The sequence below is a fragment of the Pan troglodytes genome, chromosome 6 (assembly GCF_028858775.2).
Source record: "Pan troglodytes isolate AG18354 chromosome 6, NHGRI_mPanTro3-v2.0_pri, whole genome shotgun sequence".
In the NCBI taxonomy this organism is placed as follows: Eukaryota; Metazoa; Chordata; class Mammalia; order Primates; family Hominidae; genus Pan; species Pan troglodytes.
The window spans coordinates 86,952,695-86,971,435 of NC_072404.2; the positions used below are offsets into that span (position 1 = coordinate 86,952,695).

Genomic DNA, 18,741 nt, shown 5'->3' on the forward strand with positions numbered 1-18,741 from the left:
TAACCTCTGCCTCCTGGGTTCAAGCAATTCTACTGCCTCAATCTCCTGAGTAGCTGGGATTACAGGTGCGCGCCACCACACACAGCTAAGTTTTGTATTTTCGTAGAGATGGGGTTTTACCATGTTGGCCAGGCTGGTCTCGAACTCCTGACCTCAAGTGATCCACCTGCCTCAGCCTCCCGAAGTGCTGGAATTACAGGCATGAGCCACTGCTCCCAGCTCAGGAGTCATATAGTTTGAATCATACAGTATGTAGCCTTTTCAGATTGGCTTATTTCACTTAGTAATGTGCATTTAGGGTTCATCCATGTCTTTTCATGGCTTACTAGCTCTTTTTTTCCTTTTATTATTATTTTTAATTGACACATAGTATCTATACTTATTAATGGGGTACATGTGATTTTGGTACATGTATGTGTAATTTAAAATGTGGAGTGATTAAATCAGGATAATTAGCATGTCTATCACTTCAAACATTTCAAATGTTTGATGACTTTTAGAATTTTTTAATAATTATCAGGTACATCTGGAATTTTAAAGATTAATTTTATATTGTGGACTTTGATACAAGTATTTTATTTGTTTTGATGTGTCTTTTTGTTTTAACGTTTTCACTGACTTAGAAATGTTTCTCTTTATTTAGGAGGATGAACAAGCAAGAACAGACTACTTCATCAGGACACTCTTACTTGAATTTCAAAATGTAGGTACTTACCATTTATAGACTATCTGTAAGAATAGTTTTCAGGCTGGGTGCAGTGGCTCATGCCTGTAATCCCAACACTTTGGGAGGCTGAAGTGGGAGGGTGACTTGAGTCCAGGGGTTCAAGACTAGCCTGGGCAACATAGTGAGATCTTGTGTCTACAGAAAGAAAAAAGTTAGCCGGGCATGATGGCATGTGCCCATAGTCCCACTCACTCAGAAGGCTGAGCCCGGGAGGTTGAGGCTGCAGTGACCCATGATTGTGCCACTGCACTCCAGCCTGGGCAACAGAGGGAGACTCTCAAAAATGGTTTTGAGAATAGAGAATAGTTTTCAAAGAGAAGATATAGAGAGGGAGGGGAGCGTGGGCTGAAAAACCACCTATTGGGTAGTATGCCCACTCCTTTGGTAACAGGATCATTTGTATTCCAGACCTCAGCATTATACAATACACCCATGTAAGCTGCACATGTACCCCTTAATCCAAAATAAAAGTTGAGGCCAGGTATGGTGGCTCACGCCTGTAATCCCCAACACTTTGGGTGGCTGAGGTGGGTGGGTCACTTGAGGCCAGGAGTTCAAGACCAGCCTGGCCAACACGGCGAAGCCCCATCTCTACTAAAAAATACTAAAATTAGCTGGGCATGGTGGTGCACACCTATAATCCCAGCTACTCGGGAGGCTGAGGCACTTGAATTGCTTGAGCCTGGGAGACAGAGGTTGCAATAAGCCAAGATGGTGCCACTGCACTCCAGCCTGGGCAACAGAGCAAGACTCTGTCTCAAAAAATAAAATAAAAAATAAAATAAATGTTTTAAAAATAGAAAATATAATACTACTACCTAAATGTTTTATTTGGTAAAATGGGTTTGCTAGAAAATTATTTTGCTTTATATCTGCAAAATGCAAATAATATATATAATATATATTATTATTTTGCTTTATATCTGCTTTATAGTTTTTTGTAAGTAAAAAAAGTATCAGCAATTTTTATTTTTAAAGCATGTGAAGTTAGTTTTTGTCTTTGCAAACTAATCAACTTTTAGCTACTAAGAAAATAAAACAAGCTATATAAATAGTATACTATGTTATTTAACATAATTAATGAAATTTGGTAATTTTTTAGTTACGAAGACGAAAATGAGAGTGTAATATTTAGTGTCTTGACATTTATGCTTATCACATTACATAAAAAGTAATATTAATTATAACATACCCTAAATTTGTTAAATTTGGAATAGTTATACCTTCTTTGCAGCAAATATTTTTATTCTATTGCAGTAAGCAGGTTATTGCATTGTTTATATAATTATTACCCTGTTTTACTAGTTTACAATTTGTTAAAGAAAAGTCACTATCAAAGCTAAGTCTTCATTTAGATATATATTGTTTTTAGTTGAAACCCCCCACAGCGCCCCGACTTTTTTTTTTTTTTTTGGCAACAGGGTCTCACTATATATTGCCCAGGCTGGACTCAAACTCCTGAGCTCAAGCAGTCCTCCCATCTCCACCTTCCTAGTATCTGAGACTATAGGGATGAGCCACCAAACCCAGCTAAATTTTTTATAGTTTATAGAGATGAAGTCTTGCCATGTTGCTCAGGCTGCTGTCAAATTCCTGGCCTTGAGTGATCTTGCCTTTTGCATTGGCCACCCAAAGTGTTGGGATTACAGATGTGAGCCACTGAATCTGGACTGGTTGCTAATTTTTTAATCTACGGTAATAATAATAAGTACCTTAATGAATTTCTGTGGTAGATCAGGCATCTTAATTCTGCTAACTGCATCATATCCAGATACTGTTACGTCTGTTGCACATAGATGAAGATACAGAAGCTTTAAGAAGTTAAATAGCTTACCTGAAGTTATTTAGGAAATGGCCAAAGTAGGAATTTGAGTATGGTTTGCTTAGATTCCGAGTATTGCTCTTTCTGTTAAACACCTGCAATAACCATTCTCAAAACATTTGACATCAGTACTCCTTTACATTCTTCAAAGTTACTGAGGATCCCAAAGTTTTTGTTTCTGGGGGTTATATCTTTCAGTATATACTATATTTGAAATTAAAACTGAGAAATTTTTAAAAAACATGAATACATAAGCATATATTGTATTGGCTGTTAAAGAATAAGGCAAGTAACATTTTAGTATTATTCTGAGAATTATTTAAAGCTCATAGACTCCCTCAAAAGGGTTGAGGGGAGGGGGTACCCAGACCGTATATTGAGAACCACTAATCTGTAAGAAGACTAGTGAGTTTGGCATTGGACAAATTCATCTCTCCATTCTTTTTCAGTTTAATGTTCTGTTAGTCTTCTGATTACAATGGATACTACTCTAACCTACTCTAACATGGTGCTTGCGGTATATTGCTCATCCATTTAATAGTGTAGATTAGTTAAATAGTATATATAGTGTAATGTTTACAGTACATGCTCTGGAAGTAGAACTGCCTGGTTTAGAGCCCACACTTGTCACTTCTTAGGAACGTTTGGGCAAGTTATTTTATCTGTATATCTCAGTTATAAAATGAGGATGGTATTAACAGTACTTTCCTCATGGAAATTAAATTGTTACATGTGAAGCCCTTAGGTATTTGGCGTGTGTTAAACAGTCAATAAGTGTCAGCTATTATTTATTTGGGTTTTTTTAAAAGCAGTGCTAAATGCCACACAAATTTCTTAGAAATGGCAGTTTAAATGAGCTGTGCAACTTTAAACTTTGCAAAGTATTTTCATAATTGTTGACTTTCTGTTTTTCTTGAAGGAATCTCGTAGGCTGTATCAGTTTCATTATGTGAACTGGCCAGACCATGATGTTCCTTCATCATTTGATTCTATTCTGGACATGATAAGCTTAATGAGGAAATATCAAGAACATGAAGATGTTCCTATTTGTATTCATTGCAGGTACAAAAGAATTTCCCAAGTTTATAAATACATTATTTTTATTTAAGTTTGATGTTACACAAGGTTTTATTTCTGCATTAATATGTTAGTAATCTTGAATTTCTCCTAGCCTTGATATAATGTTTGGGACTAGGGCCTTGTAAGTTGATGTGGTCTCATTTGGTTGACAGACCGTTTAGAGTATTGTTGCATTAAAACACAGGATCATCTATTTGAAAATAGTATTCACATGGTGGGAAGCTATAGAACATACTCTTTTTACTGTTCACTGATTAGAGCATATAATCTCAGATCCTCATCATACTCTACTTTTTAAAGTCAGTATGGTAGTATTTTCTTTTAATCAATTTCCCTGAAACAATGACCAAGCAATTTTCATTCCTGATAAACACTGACATGAGATTTTTAAAAACAGGATATTGCTCTGATGCCCAGGTTGGAGTGCAGTGGCACAATCATAGCTTACTGTAAACTCAAATTCCTGGCCTGACGTGATCCTTCTGCCTCAGCTTCCCAAGTAGCTAGGACTACAGGCATGTGCTATCACACTGAACTAATTTTTTTTAATTAAAAAAAAATTTTTTTAAGAGACCAAGTCTTGCTCTGTTGCCCAGGCTGATCCCAACTCTTGTCCTCAAGTGATTCTCCCACTTCGCTCTCCCAGAGTCTTGGGCTTACAGGCGTGAGCCACTACGCCTGGCAACATGACTTTCTTTTTTTAATATATGTAAGATGTACATACGTAGGTCTTATTGATCTAAGATATCATCAATTCTAAGACACACCATTATTATGTATATTAACAGTAAAAAAATCACTGCCAATTATAAGGGGAAAATGTCATTTGTAAGAAGCCATTGGTGGTAAGATACATACCAATCTCAGAGCTGTTACATTGAGATTAAAAAGTGTGTTTTAGATTTGATGAAAAACTAAATGCTGTTTTTATTCTTGGGGAACATCAGTTTCCACGTTTGCACCACTGCCTGTCATATCATGAAATTTTATAATTTATAGCTACTGAAAAATTTAAAGCAGGAAGCAAGCATTCTTGTAGTAAAGTAATATAAACTATTGATACACATTTACTAGACATTTTTATTATGTTTTATAGTAGATTACTTCATTATAAGGATTACATAAAATTCAATGATTACTGACCTAGTTAAGCTACCTCTGAATGTGAAAGGACAAGTATAGGTGCACCTGCTTTAAATTGCACAATAGATATCTTTTCATTTATTCAAATAATATTTGAAGTTCAGTTAGGTTTTGCAAAATTACTCATTTGGATGTGTTAAGAAATCACGTAAACTCTTCCTTTGACTTGGGGGAATGAACATAAGATTTGTTTATTCTTGGGGGGCAGTTAATTTTGTATTCTAGAAGGGGGGTTAATGTATAATATATTTTAGCTAAGAGAAATCAGTTTAAGATAACCAGCTTTTCTTAAGCTAACATTTTGGCTTATTTCTGTCATCTGGTCATTCTCATACAAATAATACAAAGCTAAATACATAATACATAGGTAATATATTAATGTGTAATACGAAGCTAAATATACATAATACATATGCACATATATGTATATGTATACATTATATGTAATACATAAAACAAAGCTAAATTTGTATTATGGATTTAGGAGTGTAATGGAAAATACCCCTTTAAAAGGAAAAGCACAAAACTGAATTAGTCAAGAAAATACTAAATGTTTGCAATAAGTGTCATGGCCGGGTATAGTGGCTCAGTGCTTTGGGAGGCCGAGGCAGGATGATTGCTTGAGCCCAGAACTTTGAGGCTGCAGTAGACACCAATTACACTACTGCACTCCAGCCTGGATGACATAGTAGACCCTATCTTTTTTTAAAAAAAAAGAATATAGGTATCATTATAATATGGGTGATACAGGATATTTTGAAACCTAATTTTTGGAATTTCATTATATAGGTATGGGTTTCTACATAGTAGAAGCTACTTGAATCCTTAGACAGGTTTTCTACTCTGAATTTTTAGTTTACATTAGATTCTTCTAAAGGCCTTACAGTCATAGTACTTACTTCATAAGACTGCTATCAATTTATTCCTCTAAGGGACTTGTTATCTGCATTCACATTTGTTATAAAAAGTAAATGAGATTTTTCAAACTTAAGAGATTTATTTTTTATTATTTACATAGTTAAAATATTTTTTCAGTGGAGTTGAAGCATTGAAGATAGTTTTCCTATTCACTTGGTTTGACCGTAATGCTCATAATTAATGAAGTAAAAGGGCTACTTTTTATTCATGGGCCAGGAAAGTGACTTGCTGGTGGAGATGTGGGAATCAGTTAACAACTTGGTTCATTAAAACTATTTTTTTCTGTGGTTAATTCAGTGGTTAGTTGACCATTTAATTAAGTAGGATTGACCAGTTAAAAATAAATAATATGTTTAATTATAGAATTAAAAGATAAAGAAATTGCTTTCACTTTGACTTCTTATAAGTTAGTTAAAATAACTTCCTGTTCAATCATAAATCCATTTGTATAGGAAGGCTTTTCATCAAAAACTAAATTGACCGTTAAATATTTTTAGACAATCAAAACAGTACGTTAACTGTAATGACTTAGAAAACACATCCATAAAAGCAAGAAAATTCTTTTGCTTTCCACTAGTTCCACTGGAGATAACCATTGTTAAAACTCGAGAATGTGTCCTTTCAGTGTGTGTATGTGTACATACAGTATTGTTTTGTTTTATTTTGTTTGACGGAGTTTCGCTCTTGTTGCCCAGGCTGGAGTGCAGTGGCACAATCTCGGCTCACTGCAACCTCCGCCTCAACTATTTTAAACAGCAGTTTAAATGCTTAGTGGCCACTCTATTTTTTTGTTTTTAATTTACTTTAATGGCCATCTTATTGTTAAATCTTTGAGCACATCTGCAATTATTAGGACAAAGTTATTATTGGATAAATATCCAGAAGTGAGATTTGTTGGTCAAGGACATAAACTTTTAAAGTATTTTAATGAGTATTTTTTAATGTGTTATCCAGAAAATTGATGCTACTTAATTCTGCCACTGGCAGTATGTGAGAGTACCTATTTCCCTATACCTTCCCCAATACTGTGTGTTATCTTTTTGTTTGCTTTTTTTTTTTTTTTTTTTTTTTGGAGACAGAGTCTTGCACTGTCGCCCGGGCTGGAGTGCAATGGCATGATCTCAGCTCACTGCAACCTCTGCCTCCTGGGTTCATGCGATTCTCCTGCCTCAGCCTCCCGAGTACTGGGATTACAGGCACACACCACCACACCCAGCTAATTTTGGGTATTTTTTAGTAGAGACGGGGTTTCACTATGTTGGCCAGACTGGTCTTGAACTCCTGACCTCATGATCTGCCCGCCTCCACCTCCCAAAGTGCTGGGATTACAGGTGTGAGCCACGGTTCCCAGCCTTTGTTTGCTTTTTTTCTTCCTTCCTTTTTTTTTTTTTTTTTTTGAGACGGAGTCTTGCGCTGTCACTTGGGCTGGAGTGCAATGGTGCGATCTTGGCTTGCTGCAACCTCTGCCTCCTGGGTTCAAGTGATTCTCCTGCCTCAGCCTCCCAAGTAGCTGGGATTATAGGCATGCACCACCACACCCGGTTAATTTTATATTTTTAGTAGAGTTGGGGATTCTCCATGTTGGTCAGGCTGGTCTTGAACTCCCAACCTCAGGTGATCACCTGCCTCGGCCTCCCAAAGTGCTGAGATTACAGGCGTGAACCACTGCGCCCGGCCTCATCTTTTAATAGTTATACAAGTGCTTTATATATTGAGGACATTAACTTTTATTCATGTTGGTTGTAAGTACCATGATTTTTCCTGTCTTCTGCCTGTTTGCAATACATAAGTTTCATTTTGTCATGTCAGATTTTTGAATGGTTTTTGTCCATTGAGATATTTGTACATAGAAAGTCTTTCCCTAACACAATAGTGTATATATTTTGCATATATTTTTAGTACTTTCATAGATTTACTTTTTAACATTTATCATTGGATAAATATCCAATATGTTTATATCATATATATATATATTTTTTTTATCCACCTGGATTTTTTATGGTTAAGGTATGTGATCAGAATTTAATTTTTTGCTCTTCATTGATAGCTAACTTCTCCTTTGCCACTTACTGAACGGTCTGATCTCTGGAGAATTCACTGTTATGTAAGAAATGTTACATGTACTCAGATCTGTTCCTGAACTTTCTATTGTGTTTCATTGATCTGGTTATCTGTATCTTTATGTTATACTTTTAACTATCAAATTTTAGATATATATAATTTATCCCAGTAACTCTAAAATTCTATGAATGTTTTGATGCACGGAATTCACAAATGTATCAACTAAAAATTAATATAATTGATTATGTTTATTATTAAGAGTTTTTAAAAATCTTTCTAGGTTGTTTATAGTGTACTTTTATCAGGAATTTTAGGTTACATGTTTAACAAACTGCTGATAGGTATACATTTCAAAATATGCATTAAAATGCTACACAACTTTGTGGGGGTTTTTGCCAAAGAGTATTCTGGTGATGTCAGTAACATCTTATAATTACTCATAGTGATTTTCAATTCTAAGATGCATAAGCCTTTCTCTAGTTGAGAAGCAGTTACTTTAAAATACTTCTGTCATGTGGTGTTTTTTTTTTTTTTTTTTTTTTTTTTTGAGACGGAGTCTCGCTCTGTCGCCCAAGCTGGAGTGCAATGGCGTGATCTCAGCTCACTGCAACCTCCGCCTCCCAGGTTCAAGTGATTCTCCTGCCTCAGCCTCCCAAGTAGCTGGGATTACAGGCGCCCACTACCATGCCCGGCTAATTTTTTTTTTTGTATTTGCAGTAGAGACGGGGTTTCACCACGTTGGCCAGGCTTGTCTCCTGACCTCAGGTGATCCGCCCTCCTTGGCCTCCCATTGTGTTGGGATTACAGGCGTGAGCCACTGAGCCCAGCCTGTCATGTTTTAAAATAAAAAAACCTATGGTATGTTACTCTAAAGTCCCCAGCTCCCATTAGTTTTTTGGGATATGAGAGCATATCATTGTCTTGTTCTTTTGTGGAAATCACTGCTGTGGCTCAATCCGTTTTCTAGGGCTTATAGCATTCTTCACCTTTCCTATACCTTCTATAGATTGAAATGATGTACCATTTCCTCCTGTACTCTAAAACAAGAGCCATCTTTTTTTTTTTTTTTTTTTTTTTTTGAGTTGGAGTTTTACTCTTGCTGCCCAAGCTGGAGTGCAATGGCACGATCTTGGGTCACTGCAACCTCCACTTCCCCGGTTCAAGTGATTCTCCTGCCTCAGCCTCCTGAGTAGCTGGGATTGCATGTGTCTGCCAACACGCCCAGCTAATTATGTGTTTTCAGTAGAGATGGGGTTTCACCGTGTTGGCCAGGGTGGTCTCAAACTCCTGACCTCAAGTGATCCACCGGCCTCAGGCTCCCAAAGTGCTGAGATTACAGGCATGAGCCCCTGCGCCCAGCCACAAGAGCCATCTTGAACATAGAATAAATGTCTCTGTAAGACGTTGTTAGCTAGTCACATTTTCTGATGTAGCATTAGACTTCCAGAGTGACAACTTAGTAGCTATTCTCTGTGTCACTTACTCTTGGAAGTTCCTTAAATTAATTTTTGTTTTTCTTTTTGAGATGAAGTCACACTCTGTTACCCAGGCTGGAATGCATTGGTGCCATCATGGCTTACTGCAGCCTCGACCTCCCAGGCTCAAGCAATCCTTCTGCCTTGGCCTCCCAAAGTGCTGGGACAACAGGAATGAGCCACTGCGCCCAACCCCTTAAATGAAATGTTTAAAAGATAGACAATAGGCCTTCCTTATTCAAGACTTCACTGTCCTCAGTTTCAGTTACTCATAGTTCAAAAATATCAAATGGAAAATTTCAGAAGTAAACACTTTGTAGGTTTTAAATGCTGCACCATTCTGAGAAGCATGGGGAAGTATGTCCTGCTTGCAAGATAAATCATCCCATGGTCCAGTGTGTACACACTGTAGACTCTACCAGCCCATTAGTCACATAGTAGATACTGCAGTTACCAGATGGACTGTCATGGTGTCCCAGTGGTTATGTTCACATGACCCTTATTTTACTTATAATGGCCCAAACCTCAACAGTAGTGAGGTAGTGAGTAGTGATAGATTGTTATAATTGTTCTAATGTATTATTAGTTATTGTTGTTAATCTCTTGTTGTGCCTGATTTATAAATTAAACTTTATCATAGGTATGTACGTATAGGAAAAATCATAGTGTATATGTATATGTATTCTGTGTAACAGATGTTGCCATGAACACACTGTAAGTTGTATTTTGTTTATTAATAAGTAGAATTTTGTCAAACTTCTTAAATGATTTTTTGTTTCTGAATATTAACATGTCTATCCACATTTATTTTATAGTTGTTTTATCACAAAAATCAATTGTTTTTCAAACTTTATATCCTTAGTGCAGGCTGTGGAAGAACAGGTGCCATTTGTGCCATAGATTATACGTGGAATTTACTAAAAGCTGGGGTAAGAATAATTTTTTGTAGCATTATGTCCAATTGATCTATTATGATTTTCAAACTTAATTATAATTGCAGTAAATTATAGTGTATATTTTATTATACATGTTATTTTTTCCAAAGTAGTTTTATTAAGTAAGAAATAAAGGTAGTGAAGGCCGGGCACAGTGGCTTACGCCTGTAATCCTAGCACTTTGGGAGGCCAAGGTGGGAGGATCGCTTGAGCCCCGGGGCTCGAGACCAGCCTGGGGAACATAGGGAGACCCCCGTCTCTAAAAATAATTAAAAAATAAAATGATTATAAAAAATAAAGGAGAAAAGGTATAATTGCTGCATATTGCCTTTGATAGGATGCATTGGGCAACAATGTGACAGTGTTCTAGGTGAGTGAATACTTGCATTAGGATATAAACTGTTACTGACTTTTCCAGTACTAAATTTTCATTGCCTTTTTTTTTTTTTTTTTTTTCCTCCCGAGATAGAGTTTCACTCTTGTTGCCCAGGCTGGAGTGCGATGGTGCGATCTCAGCTCACTGCAACCTCCACCTCCTGGGTTGAAGCCATTCTCCTGCTTCAGCCTCCCTAGCAGCTGGGATTACAGGTGCCTGCCATCACGCCCAGCTAATGTTTTATATTTTTGGTACAGACAGGGTTTCACCATGTTGGCCAGGCTGGTCTCGAACTTCTGACCTCAGGTGATCCACTCATCTCGGCCTTCCACAGTGCCGGGATTGTAGGCGTGAGCTACAGTGCCTGGCCCATTGCCTTTTATGTTTATTCTAGGTATAAGTGTATTTCACTCAGTATGTATTTATGCCTGCTGGAGACATTATAGTATTGTAGTCTATGAATGCTGACTCGAGCCAAATTGCCCAGATTATAATTCTGGCTTTCTCATTTACTAGCTGTGGGATCTTGGTCAAAATACTAATCCCATAGTGCCTCTATTTCTTTATCAGAAAATAGGGGTCATAGTAGTAGTAATGCATAAGAATTAAATAAATTAACTTTTGTGAAGTTCTTCAGAACTATGTGGTAAATTGTAAGTACTCAGTTTATTGTTAGTGTTGATTACTGTTGCTGTTGTGATTGTTGTTCCTACTACTGCTTTTTCCAAGAAATAGTGTTTGATACTGTGGATGATACAGAGATAAATAAGATACAGCCTTCATTATAGATTTGAAAAACAAGTCTCTTCATTATGTATACATTTGATTCTTTTGCTGGTTCCATAATGTGTTCATTTCTAGAGAGGCGCCTTTAATCCTTCATAGCTTTATAGTTTCCATGAATTGTTCATCTTTGTCTTGTACAGAGTAGAATTAATAAAATGTTTATTTTTTCTTTTTCTTCCTTCTTCCCCTTATTTCTCTTTTTTCCCTGCCATCTCTCCATTTTTTATTGTTGTAAGGAAATATTTACATGTTAAACAGTTCCTTAAAAAGCCCTCTGGGGTTAAATATTTTTTTCCTCAAAAACTATAATCATCTAATTCTCAAATGAAAATGCTTAAGTGAACAAAATTTAACTGGAATTCTATCACATTTTAACATAAAAGTCAAAGATTAAAATTGGAATGAGAAGGGACACATAAATGAATGCTAGCAAACAAAACAAACATCTGGTCATTTTAAAAGTTGTGTATTTTGGATAGGTGCCATGGCTTATGCCATAATTCCAGCACTTTCGAAGGCTGAGGTGGGCGGATCACCTGAGGTCAGGAGTTTGAGACCAACCTGGCCAACATGGTGAAACTCCATTTCTACTAAAAATACAAAAATTAGCCAGGCGTGGTGGCCGGCGCCTGTAATCCCAGTTACTTGTTAGGCTGAGGCAGGAGAATTGCTTGAACCTGGAAGGCAGAGGTTGCAGTGAGCCGAGATTGTGCCATTGCACTGCAAACTGGGTGACAGAGCAAGACTCCGTCTCAAAAAATAAAATAAAATAAAAGTTGTGTATTTTGAACATAGTTCTCTCTCTCTCTCTTTTTTTTTTGAGATGGAGTCTCACTCTGTTGCCTAGGCTGGAGGGCAGTGGTGTGATCTTGGCTCACTGCAACCTCTGACTCTCAGGTTCAAGCGATTCTCCTGCCTTAGTCTCCCGAATAGCTGGGATTACATGCACGCGGCACCATGCCTGGCTAATTTTTGTATTTTTAGTAGAGATGGGGTTTCACCGTGTTTCGGGCTGGTCTCAAACTCCTGACCTCAGGTGATCCGCCTGCCTTGGCCTCTCAAAGTGCTGGGATTACAGACATGAGCCACTGCACCCGGCCTAGTTGTTAAGTCTTCATGTAAAAATCTTGGCTGGGCGCGGTGGCTCACGCCTGTAATCCCAGCACTTCAGGAAGCCGAGGCGGGCGGATCACGAGGTCAGCAGATCGAGACCACCCTGGCTAACACGGTGAAACCCTGTCTCTACTAAAAATATTTAAAAAAATCGCCAGGCGTAGTGGCGGGGGCCTGTAGTCCCAGCTACTCCGGAGGCTGAGGCAGGAGAATGGCGTGAACCCGGGAGGCGGAGCTTGCAGTGAGCGGATATCACGCCACCGCACTCCAGCCTGGGCGACAGAGCGAGACTCCGTCTCAAAAAAAACAAAACAAAACAAAACAAAAATCTTATGATGTATATAAGGACTTCCAAGCAGCAAACCTGGAAATCATTTTTAACCCTTCCATCTTAATCACTCCAAAATATTCTTGTTGATAACAGTTATGATATTTCTGCTTCTGTAAACCTCCGCCAGTTTCTCACTCTTTCAGACTGTCCTCTTCCTTGATACAAAAATTGTGTGAATATCAGATCTTCTCATGTCAACATTGCCTATTGCAGTAGTCGCAATTCCATATACACAAAAGAATTGTCTAGGTCGTTTCATAATTAGTTCCCCAACTTGGAGCCAAAGGATCTATATTTTTACCTAGGTCTTTTAGCTGGTCCTTATATAGGCAATCCAGGAGATACTGGCCTATAGAATAAATTCAGTCTCTTTATTATGTTCACAGTCTGATCCCAAATATTCTTATCTTCTCTCCTTTGAGTACCTTCTCCTTCTTTTAGTCTTAGGCTTTGTTTACATCAAACTTCTCAACTCCCCACATAGATTATACATTGAATCTGCTGTGCTTATGTATATTTCCTTCACTTTTTATGGGATAACCTTCTTTTGATATCCAACTATGTTGTAGCTGCACACACTCAACAGTTAGCCATAGCCTCTTTATTCCCTGTATACTGCAGTCATACTTTGGCTGAACATAACTGTCTCCCCATCTTGAATGCTGAGGGTCAAGAACAGTTTTGTTTCCACAGTGCCAAGCACAGTGTCTGAGGTGCATTAAGTGGTGTTCAATAAATGTTTGCAGTAAACCAGCAGGTATTTAAGTTTTATGTGAAAAGCTGAAGAATATTTTACTATTTTCTGAATAGATACACAAAGTTGATGTATTAAATTTTCTGTTTTAGAAAATACCAGAGGAATTTAATGTATTTAATTTAATACAAGAAATGAGAACACAAAGGCATTCTGCAGTACAAACAAAGGTATAGTTGTTTGTTTCCCTTTATAAACTATTTTATAAATGCTTTCTTCTTTTTTAAAATGTTGTTTTCATTTTGTTTTTTAATCATTTTTCTCCTTCATAGGAGCAATATGAACTTGTTCATAGAGCTATTGCCCAACTGTTTGAAAAACAGCTACAACTATATGAAATTCATGGAGCTCAGAAAATTGCTGATGGAGTGGTAGGTGTTCTTGGTCTATTAATTTTAGGAAACTTTTACTCTTTGTTAAGATGTAATATTTAGCCTTTTTGGTGTCATCTTGTGTTTTGTCTAACATGAGAAGAATATCCAGGACACTTAACATTTTTACTTAAACTCATTTCCTTCTTATTCGTATCTGTATTATGATAGCTATTTAATGACTCCGATATAAGGTAAATTATGTTCTAAATGAAATAAAGTTAGGAAAGATCTCATGTCAAAAATCATATAATTCGTTAATGTTTTACTTTTTTAAAAAATAATTGCATTGTTCTCTTTACTCTTCCCTTCCACCCCCACCCAAGTAATTCTGCATTGATTCTACTTGAATTTCATTTTGTATAAAGTGTTTTAGTTATTTGTGTATATGCTTTTCTTTTCTTTTGAGACAGAGTTTCACTCTTGTTGCCCAGGCTGGAGTGCAATGGCACAATCTCAGCTCACTGCAACCTCTACCTCCCAAGTTCAAGTGATTTTCCTGCCTCAGCCTCCTGAGTAGCTGGGATTACAGGCGCACGCCACTGTGCCTAGCTAATTTTTGTATTTTTAGTAGAGACGGAGTTTTGCCATGTTGACCAGGCTGGTCTCGAACTCCTGACCTCAGGTGGTCTGCCCGTCTTGGCCTCCCAGTGTGCAATGTGCTGGGATTACAGGCATGAGCCAACACTCCTGGCCTTGTGTATATGCTTTTCAGTTAAGCAGAATTACAGAGCCACAGTTAACTCCCTTTCGTTGTGTTGTAATTCAGTGTTATTTTAGCCTTGTAACATCTTACTGGATATTCAACTTCTAGACCTGACAAAAACACTGTATTCTCTTAGTGTTCTCATTTCTGCCTTTGTTTTCTAACCAATTGTCTTGTTTCAATTCTATATATAACCACCTTGTCCCTGAAGGTGCTGAGCTTTTTTTTTTTTTTTTGTAGAATTTGTTTACATCTTTGTCATTGAGTCTATGATAACTATTACATTGTTAAACCAAGTATGAGAAAATAAGTTGCAAAATTTATAACCTTCATTTTCCTTTTCTCCCTTTAAATGGTTTTGTCAGTTCCCAGAATATTTGTTTGAATTTTCTTGGTTTTCCAAATGACAGATTTATTACCAAATGCTGATCTCAGTTTGTTAGGATAATCTAATATCGGTCCATGAGTTTTAGGAAATATGCATTTCTTTTATTAGCCAAGTGACAATTTCACGTTTTTAAGTTTTATGTGACATCATTCTTATTCCTTTATTAACATAGGAATTATTGTGCAAGGAAATCCTCCTACAATGCCTTTAGCTTAATTAAATCCTATTATGATATGCTCTGAATCTAGCCAAATATTTTATAATGTAGAATCGAATGTGTTTTTGTTTTGTTTTATTTTGTTTTTTGAAATGGAGTTTTGCTATTGTTGCCCAGGCTGGAGTGCAATGGTGCAATCTTGGCTCACCGTAACCTCCGCCTCCCAGGTTCAAGCGATTCTCCTGCCTCAGCCTCCCTAGTAGCTGGGATTACAAGCATGTGCCACCACACCTGGCTAATTTTGTATTTTTAATAGAGACGGAGTTTGTCCACGTTGGTCAGGCTGGTCTCGAACTCCCAACCTCAGGTGATCCGCCTGCCTCAGCCTCCCAAGTGCTAGGATTACAGGCATGAGCCACCGCACCCGGCCTCGAATGTGTTTTTTGTTTGTTTTGTTTGATTGGTTTTTTTGTTTTTTGGTTTTTGGGTTTTTTTTTTGATGACGAAGTCTCACTCTGTCACTTAGGCTGGAGTGCAGTGGTGCAACCTCTGCCTCCCGGGTTCAAGCGATTCTCCTGCCTCAGCCTCCTGAATAGCTGGGATTACAGGCATATATCACCACACCCAGCTAATTTTTGTATTTTTAGTAGAGATGGGGTTTTGCATGTTGGCCAGGCTAGTCTCAAACTCCTGACCTCAGGCGACCCCCCTGCCTCAGCCTCCCAAAATGCTAGGATTATAGGTGTGAGCCACTGCGCCCGGCCAAACATTTATATTATTTTGTATAATTTAATCTAAGTTGAGATACTTAATATTTCGAAAAGCTGAGTAGGCTATAAACACTTTTCTTTAATTTTTGGGGTTTTTTTTTTTTTTTTTTTTTTTTTGAGATGGAGTCTCGCTCTGTTGCCCAGAATGGAGTGCAGTAGCGCAGTCTCGGCTCACTGCAACCTCTGCCTCCCGGGTTCATGTGATTTTCCTGCCTCAGCCTCCCAAGTAGCTGAGATTACAGGCGCCCACCACCATGCTCAGCTAATTTTTGTATTTTTAGTAGAGACAGGGTTTCACCATGTTGGCCAGGCTGGTCTTGAACTCCTGACCTCAAGTGATCCACCCACCTCAGCCTCCCAAAGTGCCAGGATTACAGGCATAAGCTACTGCACCCAGCATCTTTAAACTTTAATTGAAAAGTATTTCTGTTTTATTCCATGAATTCAAGATTAATTTCAAAGCTAAAGTTTTTATATCTGGAAATACAGGTTTTTAGGCTGGATGCAGTGGCTCATGCCTGGAATCCCAGCACTTTGGGAGGCCGAAGCAGGCAGGATCACCTGAGGCCAAGAGTTGAAGACCAGCCTGGCCAACATGGCAAAACCCCGTCTCTACCAAAAATACAAAAAAGATTAGCCTCCCAGACTCATGGGTACACCACCTTGCCGAGTTTATTTTTTTATAGAGATGAGGTTTTACTATGTTGCCCAGCCTGGTCTCAAATCCTTGGACTCAAGCAATCCATCCGCCTCAGCCTCCCAAAGTGCAGGAATTATAGGCTAAAGTTCTTTTATTGCAATATTCAGTGTTTGGGTTTTGTTTTGTTTTGTTTGAGACGAGGTCTTGCTATTTCGCCCAGGCCAGAGTGCAGTGGAACAATCAGGGCTCACTGCGCCCTCAACCTCCCGGACTCAAGCTTTCCTCCTGCCTCAGCCTCCCAAGTAGCTGAGACTATAGGCACATATACCACACCTAGCTAATTAAAAAAAAAAATTTTTTTGTAGAGATGTTGTCTCACTATGTGCCAGGTTGGTCTTGAGCTCCTGGGCTCCAACAGTCCTCCCCCACCTCAGCCTCCCAAAGCACTGAGATTACAGGCATGAGCCATTGTGCCCAGCTATTGTTGTATTTTTTAAAACTTTTAACTATATTTAAATAATCTCCAGAAAATATGTGATAAATACCGCATCACCTTTTCATCTTTTTCTCATTAGATCAAAGTCTGATCTTTGTAAGGTTTTATTCCATTGAACCAATCCTTTTTTAATATCCTGAAATCTATACTAGGATTATAATTCTATCATAGGCTCTTTCTGTCTAATAGGTCAGAGCTTTATGGGAATATAATAAAAAAGTCATACTTTGTAGGAGATGAGATGAAATAATACCCATAGCAGATAAGTAGTTACTTCAAACCTACTTTCGTACCTCATTGCATGGTACATAGTAGACATAAACTAAATGAGAGAAATCTCTCCATAGATGAATGGATAAATAGTAAAAAAACAGAAGAAAAGATGGATTATCATTCCAGATAACTTTTTAGTATTTTCTTCTTAAGAAATCATGTTTTCTGTAAACTTGTAAATATAGGTGACTCTTTTTATAGGATGGCTGTCTGTGGTTGCAGACCATAAATCTTAAAGAAAATGTGGAATCTGAAAAATTGGGAAAAATCATCTTAGAACTGTGTGGTTGAATGAAATGACTTGAAAGGTGTATTTACTATTTAGAAGCTATGCTGTGAGAAGTAAAAATAAGTCCCCACTTACTACTTTTCTGACAATTTAATCGGTAAAAGTTTTGTTTAAATGTTCTGCATTCCAGTATTATTTCTGTAGAAATTTTAGTTTGATATACTAGTTGGTTGTTTAAGACTTTAAAATAAATAGTGTTTTTTAGAGATATTTATAACTACAGTGACTTCCTGGAGTGAGAGATCTAAAGAGAGAATTTATTCTGTAAGCCTGTATCATATTGACTGAGGATTTAGAGGTACCTTAATAAGCAAACATCTGTTAAGTTGTGCAGTGTGCCTTTTTATCTTGTGTGTAAAGGACACCGTTACAAGTACTGTCAACACCAGTATTTCAGTTCTAGAATGATTAAGTAATAGCAATAACAGTTTGTATTATCGTCCTTTTATTGTGTTTGTATAGTACATTTTAGATGTGATAATGAATTCTGGATTTTTTTTCCTAAAATATAATTTTTTTATTTTTAAAGCACCCTGATTTATAATTTATTTTCTTCTGCAGCTGATAATATTCTTAAATATTAGATAACTTGTTTCTTAATGTTTTTGTAGCCTTTCATAAAGCTGTTATATGGAAAATAACAGTACGCAAGATAACTTTAGAAAGTTCTGTTTAAAACAAGAGAACACAGGCTAGGCGCCGTGGCTCATTTCATGCCTATAATCCCAGCTCTTTGGGATGCCAGGGCAGGAGAATTGCTTGAGACCAGGAGTTTGAGACCTGCCAGGGCGACAAAGCGAGACCCCATCTATACAAAGCAATTTTTTTTTTAATTACCTGGGTATGGTAGCACGTGCCTGTAGTCGTAGCTACTTGGGAGGCTGAGATGGAAGGATTGTTTGAGCCCAGGAGTTCAAGGCTGCAGAGGTATGATCATGCCACTGCATTAGATTATTTAATTCCTAAAATTCTTTTCCATTTCAAAAGTTGGTGATTGCTTCAGCAAGTTGTATACATGACAAATGTGGACTCAAAAATTATAGGTAATAAAAGAGAGTCAGAAGATGTAGGTGTGGAGGAGACATTAACTAGGAAATCCAAGAACACTGTGAAGTCCAGTGACCAGGAGG

The 18,741-nt window shown here is 37.5% G+C and overlaps 1 protein-coding gene across 5 annotated transcripts in view; it reads left to right on the forward strand.

The window, feature by feature from the left end:
* PTPN12 (protein tyrosine phosphatase non-receptor type 12) overlaps positions 1-18,741 on the forward strand; it is a 105,995-nt gene that overhangs the window by 63,044 nt on the left and 24,210 nt on the right. For all 5 annotated transcript variants that reach the window (XM_003318550.7, XM_016957637.3, XM_063814637.1 and 2 more), the window contains 5 exons: positions 644-703; positions 3,469-3,611; positions 10,089-10,155; positions 13,614-13,691; positions 13,794-13,892. In XM_003318550.7, the coding sequence (XP_003318598.4) occupies positions 644-703; positions 3,469-3,611; positions 10,089-10,155; positions 13,614-13,691; positions 13,794-13,892 (447 nt within the window). The remainder of the gene's footprint in view (positions 1-643; positions 704-3,468; positions 3,612-10,088; positions 10,156-13,613; positions 13,692-13,793; positions 13,893-18,741) is intronic.